We start from the raw sequence: 26,817 nt of genomic DNA, 5'->3' as shown, positions 1-26,817 counted from the left end.
CAGGTGATTCTATGGGCAGAAAGCTGATATCCAGAATCAAGTTTCTGTGCACAACCTTTAATTTTCCTTCATCATCAATCAGTTTGTATATGTTTGTTTGCAGATTTCTGTCTTTAACCGTGTAAACTGTGGGGTCCCACTTATCAGCAAGCTTTTTCTTTCCTCTCTCACTCTTGTTAGCGATAAGCACCTTATCCCCAATGTTTAGACATGTGCCCTTGATTCGCCGATTATAAACCTTAGCCTGCTTTTTCTGTTCTTTCTCAGTGTGTTTTTGAGCAATGCTTGCAGCTTCATGAAGATAAGACGTCAGTGTTTTAACATAACTGTCATGGTCAACGATCACTGGGTCATGTAATACCCGTCCAAACATGACATCAACAGGAAGCTTTGGAATGCGGCCGAACATGAGTTGGAAAGGGGCGTATCCAGTGGTTTCGTGTACTGTGGCATTATAAGCAAATGTCAGCGTCTGTATCTGCTCTGGCCACTTGTGCTTCTCCTTGAGAGGCAGAGAGCGCAGCATACTGCCTAAGGTTCGATTAAAGCGTTCAGTTCCACCATTTCCCATGGGATGGTATGCTGTTGTGTGTGATTTCTCTGTGCCTGTCAAATTGAGCAGTTCTGCTATAAGGGTACTTTCGAAATTGGCGCCCTGATCCGTATGGATGCGTGTTGGAAATCCATAAACACAGAAGATGTGGTCCCACAGCTTTTTGGCTATTTGTTTAGCTGTCTGATTCACACACGGGAAGGCGTGGGCCAACGTCGTAAAGTGATCTGTTACAACTAATACATCCACAGAATGCTGTTTGTGGTCTTCAGCACTCCAGAAATCCAAACACACCAACTCCATAGGGGCAGAGGTCCTGATGTTTTCAAGAGGGGCTCGTGCAGAGGGCTCTGGAGTTTTAGCTAATATACACCTATGACAGCACTTGACATATTTTCTTATGTCACGCTCCATTTTTGGCCAATAAAAGCGTTGTCGAGTCAGATGGAGAGTTCTCGACTGCCCCTGGTGACCAGCATGATCATGTACACCTTTCAAAGCTCTGGTCTTCAGACTCACAGGCAGCACAAGTTGGAATCTCCTGTAATTACTGAGCGGGTCTTTAGAAACTCGATAGACCACTCCATTCTGAACCTTCAGCCGGTCCCATTGCTTAAGAAGGGCTAGAGCTCCTACATTCATTCCAGCCCTTTCACGCCTTGATGGCTGCTTTCCTTGACTCAAGAAGGGTATGATTTTTGAAATTGCTGGATCCGACTCTTGGCCCTGCTGTATCTCCTCAATGGAGATGGCTGATATTGTGTCATGGCCTGGTGTCATAGTACTCTGAATGGACTGAATCGCTTGCACAGCTCTTAACTCTGCCACAGTCTCCCATTGGTTATGAAAGGTCAATTGTGCGTTGACTGTTGTGTGATCACAGGGCACTACTGGACTCAGCTGAGGGGACACATAAGCGTTATTTGCTTTCAAACGGAAGGTGTCTTGGATCCCATCTTCATTGACTCCCTCTGCCTCAGCAAGTAAACTTCCATATTGCTCTGTGATAAGCCTGCGGCTGACTGTTTTTGCAAATGGGTCACGACTTAAAGCATCAGCAACAGTGTTCTTTTTTCCTGCAATATGCCTTAGATCGAATGTGTATGCCGAAAGCTTGGACACCCAGCGCTGTTCGCATGCATCAAGTTTAGCCTTTGAAAGAATATAGGTGAGTGGGTTATTGTCGGTCCATACTGTGAATGTATGACCCTTGAGCCAATGACTGAATTTTTCACACACACTCCATTTTAGGGCTAAGAACTCGAGCTTGTGTGCAGGGTATTTTCTTTGAGAGTTACTTAAGCTTTTGCTTGCGAACGCTATGGGGCGGGCTTTTTCCTCACCTGCTGGCACCTGTGATAAAACAGCCCCCAGTCCATCAAAAGAAGCATCAATTGACAGGATTAAAGGAAGAGAAAAATCTGGATGTGCTAGAACTGCACAGTGAAGTAAATTCTCTTTTAGATTGGAGAGCGCATCATCACACTCTGGAGTCCAATCAGAAGGTTTAAGCTTCCTGTATGTGCCAGCCTTAACATCTGTTCCAACCTTTGTCTTCCTCTTTTGTCCAGCTGTTAAGGAAAAGAGCGGTTTGGCCATAGAGGAACAATTTGGTATGAAGTGCTGGTAATAGAGAATCATCCCTAAAACAGACTTAATTCTCCGTACAGATGGTGTACACCCGTCTTCCTCCATAAGGTCGGCTTTGGACAGCTCAGCAATGGCCTCTACTTTTGAAGGATCCACAGAAACACCATGTCCGTCAATAATGTGGCCTAAAAATCGAACAGATGCCCGCAATAGATGGCACTTTTTCGGGCTTAGCTTGAGATTGTGAAGCCTCAATCGTTGAAACACTACCTCCAGGCGTTCCAAAGCCACACTTTCATCAGGCGCAAAAACAAGCAAATCATCGAGGTAGCACAACAGACTGCTTAAATTGAGGTCTCCGAAGATGCTTAACATCATACGCATAAAAGAGGCTGGGCTGTTGCATAACCCCTGTGGCATCCTAGTATATTCATGTAGTCCTACTGGAGTTGTAAACGCGGTGTACTTTTTATCTTCTTCAGCCATGGGGACATTGTAAAAGCCTGATGTAAGATCCATACTACTGAAGAGAGTGTTTCCACCCAGCGCAGCCAGGCAGTCGGATTGGTGTGGTAGCGGGTGAGCATCCTTGATAGTCTGTGCGTTTAACCATCTAAAATCCGTACAGATTCTTAGGCTGCCAACCTTCTTCCATACTAATACCAGGGGCGAAGCAAACTCGCTAACAGATTTTCGAATTATTCCCTGCTCTTCCATTTCTGTAAGAGCCTGGCGTAGTTTTTGGTAAGAAGCAGGCGGTACTCGACGGTATGGAAGTCGGAATGGGCGGTCGTCTGTTAATCGGATGCGATGGACAAAGCCCTTAACCTCACCACAATCCAGTGCATGTTTGGAGAAGACATCATTGTAGACTTCAAGCAACAGAACGAGCTTCTCTTTTGTGGTGTCATTGACAGAACATGAATCAATATCAATACCACTGAGGCCTACAGTCTCCAGCCTCTCTTTTAACCCATGTGTGGCATCAGGAGAACAATGTTTTACGGGCACAGGCACTTGAACATGACTGAAACCCTGCAGCAGCTCGAAATCTTCCACTGCTATGCATGGGAACACATCTGCTAGCTTACGGTTCCGCTTAAGAGTGATTGGCTTGTCTGAAAGATTGGTAACCTTTAAGGGGATCCAACGATCACCCCACAGAGGCGTAACAACGCGTCCGATAATGATGTCTCAAAGCATAGACTTGGAGGAAGTGGCCTCCACAACTACAGTGCTTCATGGTGACATAGGAGCATTACTCGCCAACCTTCCCCAAACAAGATGTTCCTGTTTTGCCATTAATGTGACTGCACGTTGGAGTTTGACAGTCCCCACCTTTTCTGGTAGATCTTCACCTCTCCATCGGCAAGTGTTTGCCATTACATCCAAGAAAAGTTCACACAGCGAGGACTGTTCTAAAGTACTGTTAGAAAGGATCCTCCAATAGTCACTACTGCCTTTCATTTGGTGCATAAGAAACTTAATCACATTTGTTCCAATGATTAGGTCATCTCTTTGTCCAGGCACAACAAGAACAGGCACCAGACATCTTTCTCCATATATCTTAAGCTCAACTTCATACATACATTTAGGTTTGGTCACTTTGCCTCCACATCCTACTAACATTATTTCCTGTGCCAATGTGGTGGGTTTCAGCAGCACATTTTCATTTAGCATTCTACTTTCTGCATCCTCACTTAAAGTACATGCCATCGATCCTGAGTCCATCATTCCTTTCAATTGAAATTTGTCATTAACAATTACTGGAGCATAAAACAACTCATCAAATGTTTCAAGAGCTTGGATATTTTGTGCAATCACTTTAACTTCACTTGGTGCTTGTTTACATGCACTTTCATAAGCCTGCTCAAGATCTTCATTGTTGAGGGTTTGTTTCACTGTGCCCACACATCCCCTCTCCGAGTGTGGGCCAACTATTTTAAAGGATGCGAACTCTGAGGCGTGTGTGTGAACTGAGATTCAGGGTCGGGTTGAGTATTTGTACAATTCCTCTTTATGTGACCAGGTTGGAAACAAGCAAGACAAAGGCGCTGTTGTCGGCAGTTTGCTAAGGTGGAATGGTCATGGGAAAGGCATACCTTGCATACTCTCATAAGATGACTGGCCTGGTCGGGAGCGCCTCATCTTCATTTGACTATTCTGAGTAAGAGCACGGTCGAGCAGACCAATAAGCATCTTCATGCAATTTTCTTCGCTCTGTGGGTGAGATGTAACACTGGTGTTGATATTGTCAGATGACACAACAGGGCAGCCACCGGCCGCAACCTCAACCTCCACAGGGCATGACTGAGTATGAGCTATAACATTTCTCATGGCAGTGTTACGCTTGTATTTGGCTGCCAACTGTTCTTTTTGCTCAGCCTGATATCTGTCAAGATGCTCTTGCACTTCACTAGCTGTCCACTTATCTGGTGCTTTTAATCGGAAAATGGCTGACAGAGTCTGGTCAGGACAGTATTTGACAAACATCATGGCTGCCTCCTGGCATGGGTCATCCATCCGTCGCCCAAGCCGGGCTAAGGCTTCTTCTGCGACATCCACAGCCTTATTTAAACGGAGCCAGTAGTCAACCGGGTTCTCACCTAGTAGAGGTACTGTACCATAGAAGTCAGCCAAGGGCATGTACGAGTACCTGACCTCACTAAAGTGCTGTTTTAGAATGTCATATATCACTTTGGGATTCTCAGAAGGAGTCAAAGAAGTGTTACTGCGAAGGATAATTCTAACGATGTCTTTAACTTTACCCATTAACTTTGAAAGAATTTCTTGATGGTGCTCAACCACTGGTGTTCCCCTTTTTCGCAGGTAAGTGTCCATTAAATCTTCCCACTCATGCACAGTGAGCTTGTCTGATATGTCTCCTCGGAATACAGGGGGCTCTCTGGCTTCAGACTGCATAACTAATTTAACCCCTGTCAAATTGAATGAGGGGGAATCTGAGGAAGACTGACCTGCACCTAAACTCGGAGTTTGCACATTGGAGGTATCTCTTTCACTGGTGCCTACTCCACTCTGTGCGGAAAGTATGGTTTGCCCAACTTGCTGGGCGATGTGTGTAATGAGATTATGCAATGCTGCATTACTTAAGTCAGGACTGACTAATAATGGATCACCGCCTAACTGATGAGGTGTCTGTTCAGTTACTCGTGTGGAACAGAATGCAGGTGGTGTCTCTCTTACATTGCCCTTCCCTGCAATTGGTGTGAATGAACTGTCACTGAAAAGTCTCCCTCTCCCAAAACTCGGATCTGACATGTTCCCATCAGAATCAAAATAGTCTCTCTTAAAACCTTGTGCCATTATCTCTGATTAGCATTTAAATTACCAAACACTGAATAAAAATTAACCAATGGCAGGATGTTCTTAAACACTTTAAGCAAAACAGAATTATAAAAACATACCAGGTGAAAGAAAAAAATTGTGAATGGCACTATTTATGCAAGAAAATGTCCAATTTATGTTATTGTTCTCTAAACCTTGTATGAAATGCAGCGTCCCCTGGCGATCAAATGATGTTGATCATTGGACGAAGATCCACAGCGAGCAAATCTTCATCCGGGTCACGGCACCAATGTAACCGGTTCTACTCTTTCTCTGTTACGATCTGCGTTGTGTTTCAATGAAGAGATGGGACTCAAAAATTGCTGCTGATGTTGAATTTATTGTGGAGGACAACAGGAAGTGTGTGGACAGCACTGGATGAAATAAAGAGAGTACAGGAATGAATACAGTGTAAGTCTTTGATTTTATCCTCTTAATCGGACTTTTGTGAACTTTTAAAGGCTCATATTGAAGGAGCACCACAAACCGCTTACCTCTCCCCAGCGCGCTCAACGCGGTCTGAGGACGCAGCGCGGGCAAACAGTAATGACGTCATCGCGCCAAATAAACAAACTCTTTTTTACAGGAGTGACAAAAATGTGTATAAAGCTAAATTAAACATTTCCATGAACAAATAAACATCAAGTAAATACGTAAAAATGAAAAAGAAGGGATTATTACTGAAATGCATTTTTACATTGAGCATGCACTCTGATTTACATCCGTCACACCAACAATCCTTAATGTTGAGCCCTGCTCTTTGAAGTAAGTTGGATTATTATTGGTATATTATGCAAGTTCAGCCTTGCATTATGTTTGTATCTTACAGTTAGTATAATGCATCTAATGAATTCAGGGCAAGAAGAATATTTATCTAATATGGGGTAATGTGAAGTATTATAATAATTACATTTTGTTTTCTTTCATGGGATATGGACCCCCTCAAAAAGCCTTGGACACCCCATTTATACAATTCTAGTTCTGCCACTGCATTATTGATGTTGTATTTCAGCATATTAAGTGTATAATGAGTGTGTGCATATTGTGAATGAATTTAATAAACAAATTTTTGATAGCCTTTAGTTAATTCACTAAAATGATCCTGTATTCAGTTAGCCCAGGGGCGTAGCCAGTAATGGGCCAGGGCGGCACTGGCCCGCCCACATAACTCCCTGGCCCGCCCAGGCAAGTTTAACCAAAATACATTTTTTGTTTATTTTTATTATTCAAATGTATTTAATAAAATATATTAACATAAACCGGATTTATTATTGACTTGTGTGTGTTTAATTTGCTTTCTAAATAAAATGGAATTGTTGAAGCAAGTTGTAGGAAGCTTCCGAAACGTAATTGGTTGCTTGGTTGCTAGGAGTTCTGATAGATAGACTCTGTGGGGGGCGGCAGCCGGCGGGCTCTGGCAGTTTGCCAGCTAACTTTGCTAACTGCTTTTTTAGCTAATATTAACATTGCCACAATAATGGCTAAAGTTTCTTTAATGTGTTATTTAAAAAAGGAAGATTTGATGAAGAAGATACGCCACTGCCTCCAACTACCGAGTATTACCAGCCCAGTTCTTCATACGCTGGTGGCGCCGGCTGCCGCTTGCTCCCTGGCGGCAGTTCCAGTGCTCTCTCCCGGTCAGTCTGACACAGGTTACCCGCCGATCTAACTGCAATTGATGAACCACCTTCACAACCCAATTTGCATCCATGAGTTACTACCCGCCTCAACAACCTTTTGTTTTTTGAAAAAGAACTCTGTGACTCTTTGGACTATAATGAGATCATTTCTGTTTTCAACATCAAACCCAGGCGTTTGCGTCTTGTTTTGTAGAATTAAAACAACAAAGGTAGGCATGCTGTTTAACTAATTTCCTTATTTTTGCTCGTGAAGTGATTTAACTAAGTGGTGTGTTGTGTATAGATGTATGCCAGCCTTATAGCCCTTGTGAAAAATTAGCGTACTTAAGTGTATTGAAAGCATACTTTTTGTGTGCTTAAAATAATAAAAGTATACTTTTTGAGAAGTGCACTTGCTGATAATATAATATAATATAAATTAAAGACCACTTAAGCGTAATTAAATGGAATACACTTTAATGACACTATTTATTAACACACTTAAGTGCACTTTTTACAACTGCACTTTTTAAGAATATGTATTTAATTTCAACTTATATTAAGTACACTTTCATCATAATATTTATAAACACACTTAAGTGCACTTTTAAAAATGTACTTTTTAATAATGTCTAATTAAGCTTAATTTAAAGAAAGTACACTTTAATTATAATATTTATAAACACACTTCAGTGCACTTTTAAAAATGCACTTTGTAATAATACCTAATTAATTTCAACTTTTAGTAAGTACACTTTCATAATAATATTTCACTAACACACTTAAGGACACTTTTTAAAAATGCACTTTGTAAAAATATCTAATTAATTTTAAATTATAGTAAGTACACTTTCATTATAATATTTATAAACACACTTAAGTGCACTTTTAAAAATGCACTTTGTAATAATATCTAATTAATTTCAACTTTTAGTAAGTACACTTTCATAATAATATTTCACTAACACACTTAAGGACACTTTTTAAAAATGCACTTTGTAATAATATCTAATTAATTTTAAATTATAGTAAGTACACTTTCAACATAATATTTATAAACACACTTAAGTGGACTTTTAAAAATGCACTTTTTAATACTGTCTAATTAAGCTTAACTTATAGTAAGTACACTTTCATCACAATATTTCTTAACATACCTAATTACACTTTTTAAAAATGCACTTTGTCTAATTTAGTTTTACTTAAATGTAACCCTGGTTAAATAATTAAATATTATTATTTTAAAAGTGTGCTTAAATATAATAGAGACTATTCATACATCTACATTTATTTTATAAATGAGGAAATACATGTGAATAATTCAATCTGAATTATAAATCTGAAATGAGTAAACCAATCAGAGTGTTTAATTGTAAGCTCCGCCCTTTTTTTGCTTTCAGATCGAGTCTCAGTTCAGACTAGGCCTGGCAAACTCGATTCCTTTTAAGGATCCGGGTTATTGTGAGTCACTCACTAAAGTGATCCGGGTTTTGTGATTCACTTGAGTCATTTGAGTCAGTATTGCTAAATTGCCAAGGAAACTCAGTACAGACCCACTTGTAACCGGCTGATCCACGCGACTCGAGATTCTCAGAGACGGAAACATTGCAGACTCGCAGACCATGGACATAAGACTCGCTCTACAGATCCCACTAACCGGCTGATTCGCGTGGATCAGCCGGAGCCGGTTAGTGGATCTATAGAGCGACTGTCTCCTCAAAAGCAAATCCATAACAAAAGCCTTTCACTTCTGAAATAACATGCTTATAGGTTTTAGGTTTGGTGTGTATGGTCGACCATTTAAAAAAGAAGCCTAATAACAATAGCATAATAATATAGAGAAAATATAAAAAAGAACTGTCCTGCTTATGTACGTTAGCCCCCAGAGTCGGAGAGACAGTTCGCGCAGATCAGCCGGTTACGGATCAGCCGGCGGATCAGTCGGTTACGGATCAGCCGGTTACGAGTTGAGAGACTCTCGAGTCAGAGCAGATTCGCATGTCTCTCGAGTCCGCATTGTTTCCGGCTCTGAGTGAGAATCTCGGGTCAGTTCGCGGCTCGCGCGGATCCACAGGTCTCTCGAGTTTGCAATGTTTCCGGCTCTGAGTGAGAATCTCGGGTCAATTCGCGGCTCGCACGGATCCGCAGGTCTCTTGAGTTTGCAATGTTTCCGGCTCTGAGTGAGATCTCGGGTCAGTTCTCGCGCAGATCAGCCGGTTACGAGTGGATTTGTAGTGCGAGCGAAGTCTCATCAATAATGTTGAAAGAGGTTTGTGTGTGTGGTGGCGCTGTTTATGGTTTTACATTGAATTGTAGTAGGACTCAACTGATCCGGGTTAATGACACTAGAGACTCGCGACTCATGAGTTAATTTAAAGATCCGGGTTAAAGATCCGAGTGAGTCGCGACTCGAACAGGTCTAGTTCAGACTGAGAGATGCAGAGCGACAGAGACACTCGATCTGACGCGAGAGTGTTTATTTTGATTAAATATGACTCCTAAGTTCATATAAACTGAAGAAATCAGAATTTAACATGCATATATTCAATTATACAGCGTGATTGTGTGGATTGAGCACTTTTTGAGCTTTCATTTTGTACCTGGTGAGTTTGTTATAATTACCAATGATATTAGCCATAAAAACGAATGTCAACACTTTAAATGTCATATCATTTTATTTGTTTAATCCATACGAGACAAAATAGTGTTATATTGTGATGTTATATGGGTTGGATTGTTCATTGCAGTGTGATTATGTAAAACCACATGGTGCGTTGTGTTCACTGCTGTTCGCTGACGCCATTTTGGTTGCACGTGCCTGTGAAAGACTAAAAGAGAAGGAAACACGTGAATGGACAGGTATTTGTCTAAATTGTCATTTATTATGATGATGGCACTTATGTATGTATTTTATTTGTTTCCTTTATTATGTAGAATTGTTAATCATTATTGATACACAATATTGATGAACATTCCTTGAGCTGGATTTTCCTAATTGATGGCGAGCCTCCCATTTCGACTTGATTGGATCACGAATCTAGAGGAAAGGACAATTTTCTATTTTAAATATTTTTCTTCAGACAAGTAAGAGGATACATTTCAGAAACTGTTTCCTTATTTTGTTTGTTTACTTTATTGAAATGAAACATTTCAGAAGCACAATTCTGATAATTTAAGACTGATCAATACTCCAATTGATAAGAACTTTGAACTTGAATACTGATTTCAGTGTGTTACATATATAATTTGTACCATCTTTGTACATTGATTGTGACTGATTTCTGTAAATGAGAAGTAATTTAGAGGGTGCACCCATAGTATATATAGTTAATTGTATTTTCATTGTTGTTACTATTTTTGTGATTAAGGAAAGAAAAAGAAAGGTTTCTCAATACTCAAAGTAAAATAATTTATTAATCAACTTACCTTCTGTCTCTGCTTGTTGCTCACTATCACTGCTACCTCCTCCTTCGTACCGTGCACCCTTCTGATCTTATTATTATGCCTGGTCCATAAGTAAGTGAGTTAATACCCGCTACATAAAGAAAGTACACTTTCATGGCAATATTTCTAAACACATTTAATAAATGATCATTAGACTGATGTGACCTACCAAAGACTTGTTAATTTAAAGTTCATGCAGTTCTTTTTTAGTTGTCTGTTAAAATGTAAAAAAATTATAACTTTGAGTTTATTTTTTTCTAAGGGATGTAATTATTCAATATTGATAGTTGTTTGTTTGATTCCAATTTAACAATATTAAAATGAGTTTTTTTTTTTTTTTGGACATATACAACTCATAATTAATTTATTAAATGTACTTTTGCAAAACAAAAAATCTGATTCATAATTTGACTACCAAACTGTTTTATTGTCAGTGTAAGCATTGTGGTTTTTGTTTGTTTGCAATGCATTAACTGAAATGAATACATATTTAATTAACTAGATTTGTTTTTCAGTATTTTGAGAAGTACATAACCATATTTCACATACAATAGAAGTAGTGAAAGTACATACTGTAGAAAGATGCATTGAAATCACTTCACTGCACTGAAATCACAGTTCAACTGATTTAATTTTATATATTTGAATTTATTTGGCAAACTTTTATTTGAAACATTACATTTAATGAGTAATTAAATGTACTGTTAATATACATTAACTTATTTTTAATTTCACATTAATTGCTTGACAGTAGATTGAACAGTGCACTTTAAGTATATTCTAAAAACACTAGAAGCAATTATGAAAGTAGATATAAAGTTGTAATAAAGTACCAATTAAGTTGTTCCAAAAAATCACTCTTAATGGCAACTTATTACATTTTATTTCAACTTAATATACACTGTAAAAAATGATTCTGAGTTTTAGTCAGGTGGACAAGTAAAATCATGTCCTGTCAACTTGCAGCGTCTCAATATGCAATAGGGTGAGTTATAACAACCTCAACTTGAAGGGAAATTGAAAACTTAAAATAACGTGTTCATATAACAACAAAATATATGCTATTTCAATTTTCTGCCTCATGCGCATGTGCCAGAATCTCTACGTCATAATGACGTACTACTTTAACGAATTTGAGCAAGACGCGCCAGCGCCATTTTTCTGCACGAGAGGACGAGATTATTACACGAGCTGCTGATGCGAGGAAAAAGAATACGAAGGAGCTCTTAATGGAACGACTACAGATGGATTTTTATAGTAAGTACCCTAATTTATTCTCTCTTTCATGTAAAAATTAGGCTTGTTTCGTTTGCGCTCACCGACCGTGTATTGATTTCAGGCTATCACATTTGACAAACAGACAACTTGATTAGTAAGTTAACTTAACGTTAATCAGGAGCCACACGCACATTTTTGTTAGCTATACAGTGTTAGACAACGAGTTGCTGTCGAAACGTAAGCAGAAAGAGAAGTCTTCTTTGACTATTATAAGTTAATGTTGGTAAATTACTTGGATAAAAACGTGTAAAGTTCCTTTTTAGCATGTTAATTGATCGGATCTCATAATATTTTAAGCTCAGGGTTTTGTTAATTATATAAAACATTTTCACATAATAGAAGTAGGGATGCACCGAACTTTCGGCCACCGAAAACTTTCGTCAGAAAGACTTTTATCACCGAAATACAGCCGAAATGTTCTGATGATGCAAACAGAAACCGCGACATGCACGTGCTTGTCTGAATCAACATGTCTGCGGTGTGGATGTGTTAAACCGCAAAAAGGCACTAAATGGAGCAGCTTTCTGTACGCACAGAGGCACAGACGTGATCATCACAGTGAGTACGCCTTTCAAAGATCAGAACTCTTGATGTGTAAACTTTAGAAAGAGTTGCGCTACTGTGTCTCATACTATAGTGTATTAACATACATTTGGCGAATAAAGCAATGAATAACAACGTAACGTTTTTATGCAGCGACTGTTTATGCTGCTCTGTTTGGGATTCGCCCACGGTTTCTGTGTGCGCGCGCGGTTTAGGGCACTCGGTAGTGCGCGCGGTTTAGGGCACTCGGTAGTGCGCGCGGTTTAGGGCACTCGGTAGTGCGCGCGGTTTAGGGCACTCGGTAGTGCGCGCGGTTTAGGGCACTCGGTAGTGCGCGCGGTTTAGGGCACTCGGTAGTGCGCGCGGTTTAGGGCACTCGGTAGTGCGCGCGGTTTAGGGCACTCGGTAGTGCGCGCGGTTTAGGGCACTCAGTAGTGCACACACAAGAGAAACGCGTTTTACATTGACAGGGCACATACAAACAAAATATTCTCCACACAGTATTCTTTTTCTAATACAAACATTTATTTATGTCTTAAGTGTATGTATAGATTAAAGTCAGAAATCAGTCTGTGCTTATTTGGACTGTAACCTCAATTAACCTACTTAAGTCTGTGTCATTAATGTTAATCAAACAACCCAAGACAGAGAGAAAATCACTTCTGTAGCTCTAAAAAAATAATTTTATTTAATTTATACATTTAAGACAGTGTTATGATTTATTTATTCTATTTCTGTACCTAATGCTAATTTCAGACCTTACTTAATGTGCAACTTTTATATAAATGTTTGCAATTTCTTTATTTGCCTATTATAATAAATTTGTTTACACAAAAACTATAGACTCAAACAAGTACTGTCCCCCTTTACTTAACACATAAATTGTAAGAATATGACTAATACTGATAAATAAACGCTTAACAGGGTTAAGCTATTTAATAGCTGTACCAAACTAGTTTTGTTAATACAATGTTGGATTTACCAGAGTCTTTTAAAAATATTTGTTTTTAAACAAAGTTAATATCAGGCTATATACAGAATAAGACAAATGAACATAAATTGCCATTTTTGGGTTGTGGAAACAATACTTACCATGGTAAATAAACAATACTAACAAAAACTGTTAATACAACACAGAAACTGCTCCTGATAAATAGAATGAACATCATACCTGCATGCAAATCCTTCTCAGCTAACATGACGTACAAGTAGTAACGTGGTATTTTACTTTTATTTTGTGACTTTCTAATTTACAACGAATCGACGTTGCATGCTCATTCTCTTTTGTGCTTTATATGTATTGAAGTGAAACACAGGGTGCAATTAAAGAGTTTGTAGTATAACAGCTGACAGGTGAGATACTTTAAGCTTGTTCAACTTCATGCAGCGCCGCAAGAACCGACAGCCGGATGACGTCAAAGTACCGTGAGAGCTAGAAGAAATTAGACATCGTATGATTTCTCTAATCATTCTTGCGGTACTTTGACATCATCCGGCCGTCGGTTCTTGTAGAGCCGCATGAAGTCGAACAAGCCTTTTTTTTATTTCAGTGTACACTTGCGTCACTGGTAGTTCCTATTGTGCTGCGTTCTCATTTGAACAATTATGTTATTGCTAATTATGTTAACAGTTAGATATTTGAATAGTTGTGCAGCCCTATGTTCAGTGAATGTTTCTGTATGTAACATGTATGTGTACTTGGATGAAGTTTTACTTTTGAATTTTTTATTTGCAGGATCAGTATAGCCCAAGCAGAGTGGAAGCAGATATCGATGAGGTGGTGTTGCAAGATTTGCAGATTTTCCTCGCCCAACCAGCGTGCCCTAATCACACACTACAAGCTTAAACACTGTCATCAGGCAAGTCACAGTCCTCTCCCATGCATCTATGAAGATTGTGTATGCACATTTAGGAGTGAACTGTCTCTGAAGAAGCATTTAACTTGTGAACATAGTCAATGTCTTCAAGCCTCCTCAAAATTGCCTGAAGCAACATCAAATGTGAACTGTGACCTGTGTAATTTTTCAGAGGCTTGCAGTATTTCGCAGTATTTTGCTCATCTTACAAAACACTTTAAAAATAAAGAGTCAGTGAGGTGCCCCTTTCAAAACTGTAGTTTCCAGACCAGTGTGTGCAGCACTTTCCGTGCTCACAAAAGTAAGAATCATCGCCACAGCACTTTTCAAGATTTTCGAACAGACTTGTATCAAGCTTGCATTCCTGATGATTCAAACCCTGAAATTTCAAACCCTGAAATTGCAGACTCTGAAACCCATTCATTCAGCCCGGATTGCTCAACAGTAGATAGTGACATAGATGTTGAAGACCTACAGGATTTGATTAAACACAAAGTAGCATCACTGTTACTTCGCATGCAAACAACTTTACACGTCTCAAAGGCCACCACACAGGAAATTGTAAATGAGCTTTGCAGTGTTTATTCAATTGTGCAAGAGTTCACTCCAAGAATAATTGAAAGTGTATTGGTTAAGCACAATTGTTTATTAACCAATGAATTGACTGCTGCCTTAGCTGAGATAGTTGAAAAAACAAATCCCCTAATTTCCCTTTCAAAGAGTGGCCCTTTTGCATCCGAATACAAAAGAACCACTTATTACAAGGACAACTTCAAAGTAATTGAGCCAGTTGAATATTTTTTAGATTCGTCCTCCCAAAGAAAGTTTGTTTATATTCCAATTTTGGAAGTTTTGACTGAGTTGTTGAACCGTGATGACATTTTGGATAAAATCCTGCAGGAGACTGCTGACCAGTCCGGTCAGATTAAAACATACAGAGATGGACTGTGCTGCAAAGGGAATCCTTTGCTCTCCTCAGAGAGTTTAAACATTGCACTTGGGATGTATATAGATGACTATGAGGTATGTAACCCACTGGGCACATCAAAAAAAAAGCATAAGGTCTGTGCAGTGTATTGGTTAATATCAAACTTGCCAGCACAGTATAGGTCTTCGGTACAATCAATTTATCTGGCTTGTCTGTGTAATAGCAGTGATGTAAAGATTTATGGCTATGATGCCATTTTTCAACCAGTCATTAAGGACATTCAAGTCCTTGAAGAGGAAGGATTATATGTTCAAAAATTGGGAACAAGTGTCAAGGGTTCTGTGTTGTATGTGTCAGCGGACAACTTGGGGGCCCACTCACTAGCTGGCTTCCAAGAAAATTTCAATGTAGATAAATTCTGCAGATTTTGCCTAGCTAGTCGCAAGGATATTGACTTGCATGAAGTCAGAGAGGGGGTGTTTCCACTCAGGACAATTGAAACTCACAAACACACCCTTGATGAATTGAAGAGGAATTCACTGGTTTCCCTGAATGGAGTAAAGAGAGGCTGTGTTCTTGAGAAACTGAATTATTTTCAGACAGTTCAAGGGTTTCCTCCCGATTTTATGCACGACTTGTTTGAAGGTATAGTACCAACAGAGTTAAGTCTTTGCATAAAGTCCTTTATTTCCAAAAGGTACTTCACATTAGATGACCTTAATGCTGTCATCAAGTCTTTTCCTTTCAAGTTTACTGATAAAACTAACAAACCACAACAAATTTCAAAGACTTTTGTCTCAAAACATTCAATTGGTGGAAACTGCCATGAAAACTGGACTCTGTTAAGGCTACTGCCATTGATGATGGGTCACAGAGTACCAGAAGGAGACAAAACTTGGCAAATCTTACTAGATCTGAAAGATATTGTTGAGCTCCTAGCTACTGGACAATTTTCTGATGAGACATTGTGCTACTTGGAGTCCAAAATCTCAGAACACAGGTGCTTGCTCAAAGAGTGTTTCCCAGATTTCCATATTCTCCCCAAACATCACTTCTTGGAACACTATCCTGAGATGATTCGTCGATTTGGGCCTCTGACAGATTTTTGGACTATTCGCTTTGAGGCAAAGCACAAATTCTTTAAGAGAGTTGTACATGATAGTAAAAACTTCAAGAATGTCTTGCTCACTCAGGCAAAAAAGCATCAGCTTGCTTTGGCTTACTTCTTGGATTTGCCAAGTGTTTTCAAACCTGATCTAGAGGTAGGACGTGTTGCTGTCGTTTCACCTGACACACTTGAACATTCAGTGAGGCAGGCCATTGAGCATAAATATGGAAACTTAAACACTGTACTTCTTTCAACCCATGCATGCATCTATGGTACCAAGTACTCGGAGGGAATGTTTTTGTCTGTAGGGCACACCAGTGGACTGCCTGACTTTGGCAAAATTGTTAAAATGATAATTGTGAACAACAAAGTGTCATTCATCCTCAAGCCCTTCAAAGCCTGGTACATAGAGCATTTACGAAGTTATGAGCTAACGAGTTGTTGCACTTCTGAACTACAGATTGTTGAACACCAGGAGCTTAATGGATACCATCCACTTTATCCTTATGTCAGAGCTGGCAAGTTAAATATCACACCAAGAACCTTCTTGCTTCACTAAGGTACATACATTTTTTTTAGGTGTTCACATTAAAATATGTAATCATCAATCAAATTAATAACATATTTTTATTTTTTCCCCAGTTGACGAGAACCCCTGGAATTTTCTATTCCTATTTCAAAATGCTGTTCCGCGTGATCGTCTCCCCACAGAACATTCAAAAAGTTAGACTTGATCCTGTTCCAGATTCTGTTGATGGCCTTAAGCTTGAACTCAAAAGCAAGCTCCAGCTGACAGATTCTTTTGACCTTCAATATGAAGATGAAGACTTCCATGATTTCTGTAACCTTACCTGCGTAGCTGATCTGCCCAAAGACAAGGTGACACTGAAGGTCATTTTCACCTGTCCAGATACACTGTCAGACTCTAGTTTAGACACTGCAATTTTAGGTGAATCGTCATCTACATCAACTTCTTCACCCAGCATCCATTCAGAGTTATCTGTCGCCCGTTCGCATCCATGGCCAACCACTTTTCCCATCCCTGTTTTTACTTATGATGTGGAGCTGAGGCTAAGACAAGGTAATGAGGCATTTAGAAAGGATGGAACACTTCTGTCAATTCCCAGAGACATGAAGATTGAAATTCTTGAGAAACTTGCAGAAAATATATACTCATACAAAGCCTATCCTGGGAATGAAGAGATTGAGAGTGTAGCGGCTGCATTAATTGAAAAACACCCCTGTCTCAAAGAGCCAAGCTCCACATCTGGGTGGTATGGGTGGAAAATTAGTTTGAAGTTTAAAATGGGCAACTACAGGCAAAAGCTGAGAGATGCTGGTTGTCAGGAACTGAAAGTGAATTCTGAAAGGAGAGGTCTTGGGGAGACCAGAGGAAAGAGAAACAAAGTCAAGAAACCAAGACGATGTGAAACTAATTTTCTACCAGATCTACCTCAGGGCAAAGACCGGGAAAGTCTAGAAAAGGAAAGAGAGCAAATGGCTGTGGAGATGACGAAGAGGACTCCAGACATCACATTTGTTGATGCTGCTATGAGCAGCACGTATTCTTTGAGAAGACAAGAAGTCGTTGATGAGGAGCCACCAGTGTCACAAATGAAAATCCGATGGCCAGCAATTTTCACGGAAAGACAGGTAAATTGTGTTCATTTCTGTGTGCTTTGAAGTAATCAGAAAATATTGGCCTGTGAAAGTTGTGCTGTTCTATTAGAGCAGTGGTTCTCAACTCCGTTCCTGGAGGCCCACTGCTCTGCACATTTTGTATGTCTCTCTCATCTGACAAAATCAATTCAGTTCATAGAGATCTCTACTAATGAGCTGATAATTTGAATCAGGTGTGTTAAATAAGGGATACATACAAAATATGCAGAGCAGTGGGCCTCCAGGAATAACGTTGAGAACCTCTGTATTAGAGGATAAAGGCAAATGTAATATCCTAAGATTATATGACCAGTTCTTTCATGTCAAGTGACATTTTTTTTAAACTTGTTAATGTTTTAAGACTGTCACTGAGACCCTGGTATCTTTGTTCAATTTGTAAATGTATTTTTGTTTTATAGATCAGCAAAGAATTCACCAGGCTTGTGTCAAAGGACCTGAGCAAGTCCTTTTTGGAAGGCTTAGATGGCCATCTCTCGAAGCTGATACAGTTATTTCGGTCAAAGCGTTATGAGGACGTTCCAGAAATGACTTCCATACTGGAGAGCCTTGATAAGAATGTGAGTCAATTTATTTTAAACCAGCCTTTCTCTCCCCAAAATGACAATTCTGTGATCATTTACTCACTACCCAGCTAACAGAAAAAAGTTTTAAGAATGTTCCTTGAAAGTTCCCAACATTCCCAAAAACGTTCTGCCAACGTAAAAAGTGTCCAGTTTTCTTGACGTTCTAAGAACGTTTTTGTGTTGTCTGAACGTTAGAGGAACGCTACATTTTACCATTTTTAAATGTTTTGACAATGTCATGTTTTAATTCTCACACAATGTTTAAAACAACAACTGTTTATTATATTGACTTATTTGCTTGTTATGTTAATGATAGAGAAACATTGCATTTTATTATTTTAAAACTGTTATAGAACATTTCTGAATGTTCATTAAATATATTGCTGTATAAAACACAATTCACTTATTAGGTTTAGATGTTGATGTTTTTTTTAAGCCACAATTATTGTGATTAGTGTTTGATTTAGTTGGACTCTTGACTTTTTGCTTTGCTTGTTAACTTTGTCTTAATACATCACATTTGTTATGAACATGTAAAGTTAATAGTGTAATGATGTGGTGGTTGGTACATGATGGTAAAGATCATCTAATTAAAGTACTAATGAAAAGTTTTTTTTTTTTTTGTCAATAAGGTATATGAGATCCAGCACTTTCACAGCAGTTTTTCATTAAGGAGTTTTAGAAACTTTGATTATTGATGTCTGTGCTTCAATAATCCGCATACAGCAGATATTTTTGGGCAAAAGTTTCTATAACTCCTTAATGACAAACTGCTGTGAAAGTGCTGGATCTCATATACATTGTTGACAAAAAATAAACTTTTGATTAGTACTTTAATTAGATGATCTTTACCATTATGTACCAACCACCACATAATTACACTATTAACTTTACATGTTCATAACAAATGTGATGTATTAAGACAAAGTTAACACAAGCTAGCAAGCAAAAAGTCAAGAGTCCAACTAAAACAAACACTAATCACAACAATGGTGACTTAAAATGAAACAAAACATCAACATCTAAACCTAATAAGTGAATTGTGTTTTATATAGCAATATATTTACTGAACATTCAGAAATAATGTTTTATAACAGTTTTAAAATAATAAAATGCAATGTTTCTCTATCATTAACATAACAAGCAAACGAGTCAATATAAAAAACAGTTGTTGTTGTTTTAAACATTGTGTAAACATTAAAACATGACATTGTCATAACGTTTAAAAATGGTAAAACGTAACGTTCCTCTAACATTCAGACAACACAAAAACGTTCTTAGAACGTCAAGAAAACTGGACACTTTTTACGTTGGCAGAACATTTTTGGGAACATTGGGAACTTTCAGGGAACATTCTTAGAACTTTTTTCTGTTAGCTGGGTACTCGCATAATAAACCTATTGATAGTGACATCTTTTCATACAATGACTTCAGAGTAAGCATCTAAAAAGTAACCTATTCAATTTGCATGTCATATTCAAAGTCTTTTGAAGTTTTTGTATGATGAAAACATAAAAATGTCACTACATGAATATCAAGCCTCATTGGTTGATCTTTTGATCAAATGTCATGACACAAGAACTAATAAGGTTTGATGTTGTTGTAGTATGCTGTAGTAAAAACTGATATGATCAGTTCATTACACAAACTTTTAAAATAGGCAAAATGACTTGTCCTTTAGATCTTAACAGAATAGCCATTGTTCATTTTCATTGGTATGAATATGTTTGCATGTGTTTGGACTTTCATGTTGGTGAGTAAATGACAATTATTATCTTTGGTAACTTATCCTTTTCAATAATTTAAAGCAGTGGTTCTCAACCTATCCTGCAGGGACCCCCTGACAGGTCATGTTTTTGTTTTAACCCTGAAATGGCACACCTGATTCAATTGAGTAGCTTAATGAGTAGTTGACTAATTGATTAATTGAAAAATTCCTACTCTTCTTACTCTAATAAATACTCATTAATTGAATCAGGTGTGCCATTTCAGTGTTAAAACAGAAACATTGCCTGTCAGGGGATCCCTGCAGGACAGGTTAAGAACCGCTGATTTAAAGTGTTACAACCCCAATGAATTTAAGGCAGGGGTGTCCAATCCTGCTCCTGGGGAGTTAACATCATGCAGAGCTTAGCTTCAACCCAAATTAAACACACCTGAACCAGCAAATCAAGTTGTTCAGGATCACTACAAACTTTCAGGCAGGTTTGTTGAATCGGGTTGGAGCTCTGCAATAGCTTATTGACCCTCCAGGAGCAGAATTAGGCTGCTTTTACACTGGGCTTGTTTGCTGGGGTCCGAGCCCAAGCACGATTGTTCCCGACGACCCTCGCAGCGTTGGTCTGGTTTCACACTCAACTGGATTCTATCGAACCCTGGTGCCTTATTACGCCATCACAAACGTGCATGACGCATGATAGAAAACAATGCGGGTCAATATATAGGTTTTTTAATGAATTCTGTGCTATTATGCGCAGCTGAGTGAACAACACCGGTTTATGGTGTGTGTCGTATAATGTGGGCTTTTGCTGCTTGCAAACTTACTCTTTTGAGGAGACTTGGATTTTCAGATTTGTTGTTCTGATTCCACACACTATGCGCGAACACACTGAAGGCTCACTCTCGCTGTATCCAAGGTAAATCATCAACACTATCATCCCTTACATGTATTATATATTTAACAAAATACATCATAATAGGCTAAAACGTATGCTCAGGTCACATTACTTTCTGAAACAGTGCACACCCAAGTCCACGTGACAGCGTTCACATTGATTTTGTCATGTGGACTCGGGTGTGCACTGGGGTACCGAAGCCAAGACTATCTGTAGGAAGTGTTCTTTGTTCGGTTGCACTCGAACCGTGCTGCGTGCGCACTTGTTCAGTAATAGCACTGAAATAATAAAAAAACTATATATATTGACCAGCATTCTGTTTTCTTTTATGCGTCATGCACGTTTGTCATGACGTAATAACGCACCAGGGTTTGATAGAATCCAGTTGAGTGTGAAATCAGACCAACGCTGCCAGGGTCGGGAACAATCGGGCTTGGAGTTCAGACCGCAGCAAACGAGCCCAGTGTGAAACCACCCTTTGACACTCCTGGTTTAAGTGCCATGAGCTGGTTACATATACTATTACATCTTATTTTGGTGCTGAACAAAAAGGTAACAAACAACTGTTGTTGTACCACATCATTGGTGATTTATTTACAACAAAAGTATACAAAAATGCACATATTTGAAATTAATGTTTTTATTTTTCAAGACAGAGGGAGGGGTTGAAAGGATAAATGAAAAGAAAAACAAAGGATTGAACCAATAAAGCAGGTACTTTAACCATCCTATATTTTACAGACAACAAACCAAAGGATGAGGACTGCAGCATTGCTTGGCCTGCCGTGGTACATGCGAGAGATTCCTTCTAAATTTATGAAGATATGTGAGGTAAGCTGAAACCTTTAAGGCAAAACAAGGGAAAATTGAACATTAGATATCTTATTTGTAGGGGTCTGGGGACTTTAAATTGTTTGTGAAATTGGTTTTAAGTAATAGTACCTTAATTTTGTTTTCCTTCTACAAAGCCCAGTGACCGTGAAGAGGATGTGATCAAGGGCGTGGTGATCGGAATCCTAGTGGTTGTGGAAAATGTGATGGAGCCTCTCCCAGAATTCTACAATGACGTTGCCCTGGTGATTGAGGAAGAAGTGGTGATGCGTCACCTGAGTGACATACCTAATGCTTTTCTGAACCTGATGGGCCTGGTGTACGCATTAAACCTTGACTACCCAAAGGAATTAAAATTCACTTTTGAAGTGATACAGCGCCTGTTCATTGGAGTTGGATCAGAGTCTTGCACCGCAAGAGTTCACTCTTTGAAGAGCAAGTTGCTGAGATAAGAAACAATTTTCTCCTCTTCTTCTTCTTTCTACTGTTAGCACTTACACTGTTACACTGTTTTAAACTATAAGACCATTGTTATTTTAGATCTCATTGTTTTAAGTGTAACATTGGCATTCTTGAAATTTTTTCAAACAGACTGTGTTGTTGTTACCTTGTCCTGCTTCCTCTTTCCCTGTCATGTTTGACGTTTGATTGGGAATTGAAGACCGTTTTATTTGAAGTCGTTAAACACCGCTTACAGTGAATTTTTATAGTTGTAATGACAAGGAGAGTAAACTGGTTCTGTGCATAGTAGGGCTGCACGATAAATCGCATGTGATTGTCACATGCATCTCGTCAGTAATGCTTGTTTCTTGATTAGTAGTAAATCGCCATAAGCTGTTTTCAGATGGAGCTACATTTACTACACAGAAGCTGGGCCAAATTGCCCCAATTGTCAGTGAACTACGGCTCTGTGTAGTAAATGTAGCTCCATCTGAAAACAGCTGATGGTGATTTACTTCTAATCAAGGAACCAGCATTACTGACGAGATGCACGTGACAATCACATGCGATTTATCGTGCAGCCCTAGTGTATAGAGAAGTTCGCACGTGTTTCTGTGAGCTGTATATTTTAACATTGTTTAAAAAAATTCTAGAATAACAGACTGTGTTCTTGTTACCTTGTCCTCTCTTTCCTTGTCATGTCTGACATTTGATTGGGAATAGAAGACTGTTTTATTTGAAGTTGTTAAACACACCAGTGAATTCTTTGTCAGTTGTTCATGACATGAAAATATCTGACATGAGTTATTTGCACTATTCTCTAAGAATGAGTCTGTGCATAAAGAAGTTTTCACGTGCTTGTGTGAGCTGAATATATGTGAGGGTTTTTCTTGTGATGTTTTTATATCTTTGCAAGCAAAAAATAAATGCTGAGAGTTTCAATTTTGCAGTTGTGTTGATTTCATAAAAAAATCTGGTTCCGTCTAGAACTTCTTGTCAAAGCAAGCAATGAAGTCTAGTAAACTCAAAAAGTTAAGTTTTGATGTTGAGGAAAAATTACTATTTTATGTCAATTAGACTTTATTAATGGTTGTGAAAACATGAAAAATTAAGTTCAACCAATATGTGTTTAAGTTTACTTAACAAAAAAATCTAAATGCTTATTAATTGATATGGTACGTTGGCCCAATTTTCTTCAAGTTATTTCAAAAAATATATATAAGTTGAGTTAACTTAACTCCTAATGTTGGCTAAACTTGACTGAGTCAATGCAATAAGATGACTTGACCAAGTCAAGTTGTGTCAACAAATCATTTTTTACAGTGTATGATATATGTGAAATTAATTACACTTAATGTGCATTTAGTGCGCCGAAAAGATTGCATTTAATTCACACTTAAGAGTATTGTTAACAGACATTAAATTGCATTTTAAATCACATTAATTTCATGTCTTTCTATTGTGTAGTGGACTTTAAGTATATTTTAAAAACACTAGAAGCAATTATGAAAGTAGATATAAAGTTGTAATAAAGTACCAATTAAGTTGTTCCAAAAAATCACTCTTAATGGCAACTTATTACATTTTATTTCAACTTAATATATGATATATGTGAAATTAATTACACTTAATGTGCATTTAGTGCGCCGAAAAGATTGCATTTAATTCACACTTAAGAGTATTGTTAACAGACATTAAATTGCATTTTAAATCACATTAATTTCATGTCTTTCTATTGTGTAGTGGACTTTAAGTATATTTTAAAAACACTAGAAGCAATTATGAAAGTAGATATAAAGTTGTAATAAAGTACCAATTAAGTTGTTCCAAAAAATCACTCTTAATGGCAACTTATTACATTTTATTTCAACTTAATATATGATATATGTTAAATTAATTACACTTAATGTGCATTTAGTGCGCCGAAAAGATTGCATTTAATTCACACTTAAGAGTATTGTTAACAGACATTAAATTGCATTTTAAATCACATTAATTTCATGTCTTTATATTGTGTAGTGCACTTTAAGTATATTTTAAAAACACTAGAAGCAATTATGAAAGTAGGTATAAAGTTGTAATAAAGTACCAATTAAGTTGTTCCAAAAAATCACTCTTAATGGCAACTTATTACATTTTATTTCAACTTAATATATGATATATGTTAAATTAATTACACTTAATGTGCATTCAGTGCGCCGAAAAGATTGCATTTAATTCACACTTAAGTGTATATACTTAAAGTGTATTATTTATGTAATAAGTACACTTTATAAAAGTACACTTAAGCACACTTTTTTTTCACAAGGGAGGTTAAACTTACATTGTTTAATTTAAATGAGTTGCTATTTTTGGCACAAAAGCTTAATTTCCAACAGGCTGATTGCACTGTATATGGTTGATTTAACATAACTTAGGCAGTGTGTTGTTATTTATTTCAAACCGTGCTCTGCTGAGAGTTTTCGTCATTTCAATTTATTTTTAGCCTACTTTATTTCAGGTGAACTGTTTTTGCACTGCTGACTAGTCTGAATAAGCCTGGTTTGTCCAGCCTTTATTGAGCTCTGTTGGTTGAACATGTTTAGACAGTGTTTTATTATTGACTTCGCCAAAAATTGAAAAGTAAAGATGTCACTGTTTTTGCAGTTTGTCTATTGTTTTTTTCCACTCTAAGGTTTATTTATTATTTAAGTAATTTTATTCTGATAAACTATAGGCCCACTCACTTTTGCTCCGGCCCGCCCAAAATACAATTTCTGCCTACGCCCTTGAGTTAGCCTATGTTTACTTTACTGACACAGCAGTGTGCCCAGGATGGTAAAATAATTATTTTAATGTATTACTAATAAACAACACAAGTCTTGTGCATACTGACATCTATATTTATTTGATTGATTTTCTGATGTTTTAGAAGTCATATATGTAGAGCAGAGAAATATGAAATTTTTTCCTGAGGTGCATGCCCTAGAAAAATACATATGGACCTTGGTATTTATAAAATCCTGCGTACGACCCTGCTCATGACAATAAGAATCCACTCTCAATAGTGTATTACGAGCTGAAGGTTTTTTAATCGGATCCCTATATAAAAATTACGAGCTACCCACAAGTCTAAAAAGCTGATTTGATTTGGGTTAGCATCCAAAGTAAATGTTAAGAAATCAGAAAAACTGTTTAGATAATAATAAAAATAATTTAGTTGTTCAGTAACACGATTCAAAAAGACAGAAATAATCATCCAAATTAGTATATTAGAAGAAAAAGCATGTGTCTTATTTAAATGTAGGCCTATGTGTGTATTTGCTGCTTGTATTTTTTAATCTACTTATATTGATGGTTCGAAATTTATGGAATTTATATTTTGTTTACTAATGAATTATTGGAATATTGTATGTAATTACCTTCATCTGTGTATAATTAGCACTCCCATTTATATTGTTATCCACTTGGTGACATCATAGCTAGTCCAGAATTTAGGGACCCTTGATGTGAGTCCACGTGGGTGCCCCAGAGTCATATTTTGGGACAGACTCGAGCGTCACACCGGAAATAGGTAGAGAAGTTGCCCGTCAGTGTGAACTCCTCCCTTTCCTCGGTCTGATTGGTCTATTTGCTCTTTCGCAAGGACTTCTGGGTTGGTAAAATGCGCAAAGCCTGCTGCAGAAGGGGGCAAAGGAGGCGCTGATGAGCACACTTCAAAGCGTAAAAATGACAGATGGGACACCCTACTGACTCGTAGACTAAGCGAGCATGCGCAATTTAAGGCCACGAGAATGAAAGTCCACATGAAGTGCGCCATTTGGGACAAGGCCTCAGAGTTGCTCTCAGGTCAGTCCCGAATCGCTCTTAAGCTAAGACTCCTACGTAAAAGTTTTTAAGCTAAATTAAGAGTTTTCTGAGAGGACTCTTAGAATCTTTATGAATACGGGCCCAGACCTTTAACATCTGCCATTAATGAGGAAATTATTTAACAAATAGACAATACCTGTCCATAAAAAACAGAAGAAAAAAACAGATTGTCTTAAGAAATATCAATGTTGATTTCTAAACTTTAATAGCTTGTAATATCCTACAAGATATCATAGGTTAGAATTGTGTCTAATAAGCAGTTTAGAAGTAAATCAATTCTTAAAGAGAAATACGCTTTTTAGTCTTTGTTGTCATTACTCATATTTGCTCACTTTTCTAGCCCTGGTGAAAAACAAATATACTTTATTGCATTTCAAGTATATTTAACTTTGCAATAGTACATTACAAATATACCTACAAAGAAATGTACATATATTTAAAGTATGCTTACAACATATTTGCACGTATTTTTACAATTAAACTTTTAGCATACTTCAAAATAATTATACTTTAGTATATTTTCTAAAAGTATACTTTAGAAAAATATACTTTAAGTTAAAGTTTTGTGCAATTT

At 37.8% G+C, this 26,817-nt stretch overlaps 1 protein-coding gene across 1 annotated transcript; it reads left to right on the top strand.

The window, feature by feature from the left end:
• Window positions 1-11,454: 11,454 nt before the first annotated feature.
• Window positions 11,455-22,739, top strand: LOC135734541 (uncharacterized). Its single transcript, XM_065253382.2, has 7 exons — window positions 11,455-11,808; window positions 14,108-14,231; window positions 16,725-16,824; window positions 16,907-17,917; window positions 18,343-18,501; window positions 21,864-21,953; window positions 22,091-22,739. The coding sequence occupies exons 4-7, from the start codon at window positions 16,946-16,948 to the stop codon at window positions 22,403-22,405; spliced, it is 1,536 nt and encodes a 511-aa protein (XP_065109454.1). The 5' UTR covers window positions 11,455-11,808; window positions 14,108-14,231; window positions 16,725-16,824; window positions 16,907-16,945; the 3' UTR covers window positions 22,406-22,739.
• The last annotated feature ends 4,078 nt before the right edge of the window (window positions 22,740-26,817 follow it).

The sequence above is a fragment of the Paramisgurnus dabryanus genome, chromosome 1 (assembly GCF_030506205.2).
Source record: "Paramisgurnus dabryanus chromosome 1, PD_genome_1.1, whole genome shotgun sequence".
Taxonomy (NCBI): domain Eukaryota; kingdom Metazoa; phylum Chordata; class Actinopteri; order Cypriniformes; family Cobitidae; genus Paramisgurnus; species Paramisgurnus dabryanus.
Note: the sequence above shows the minus strand (reverse complement) of the source record. Positions and strands in the feature narration are given on the sequence as shown.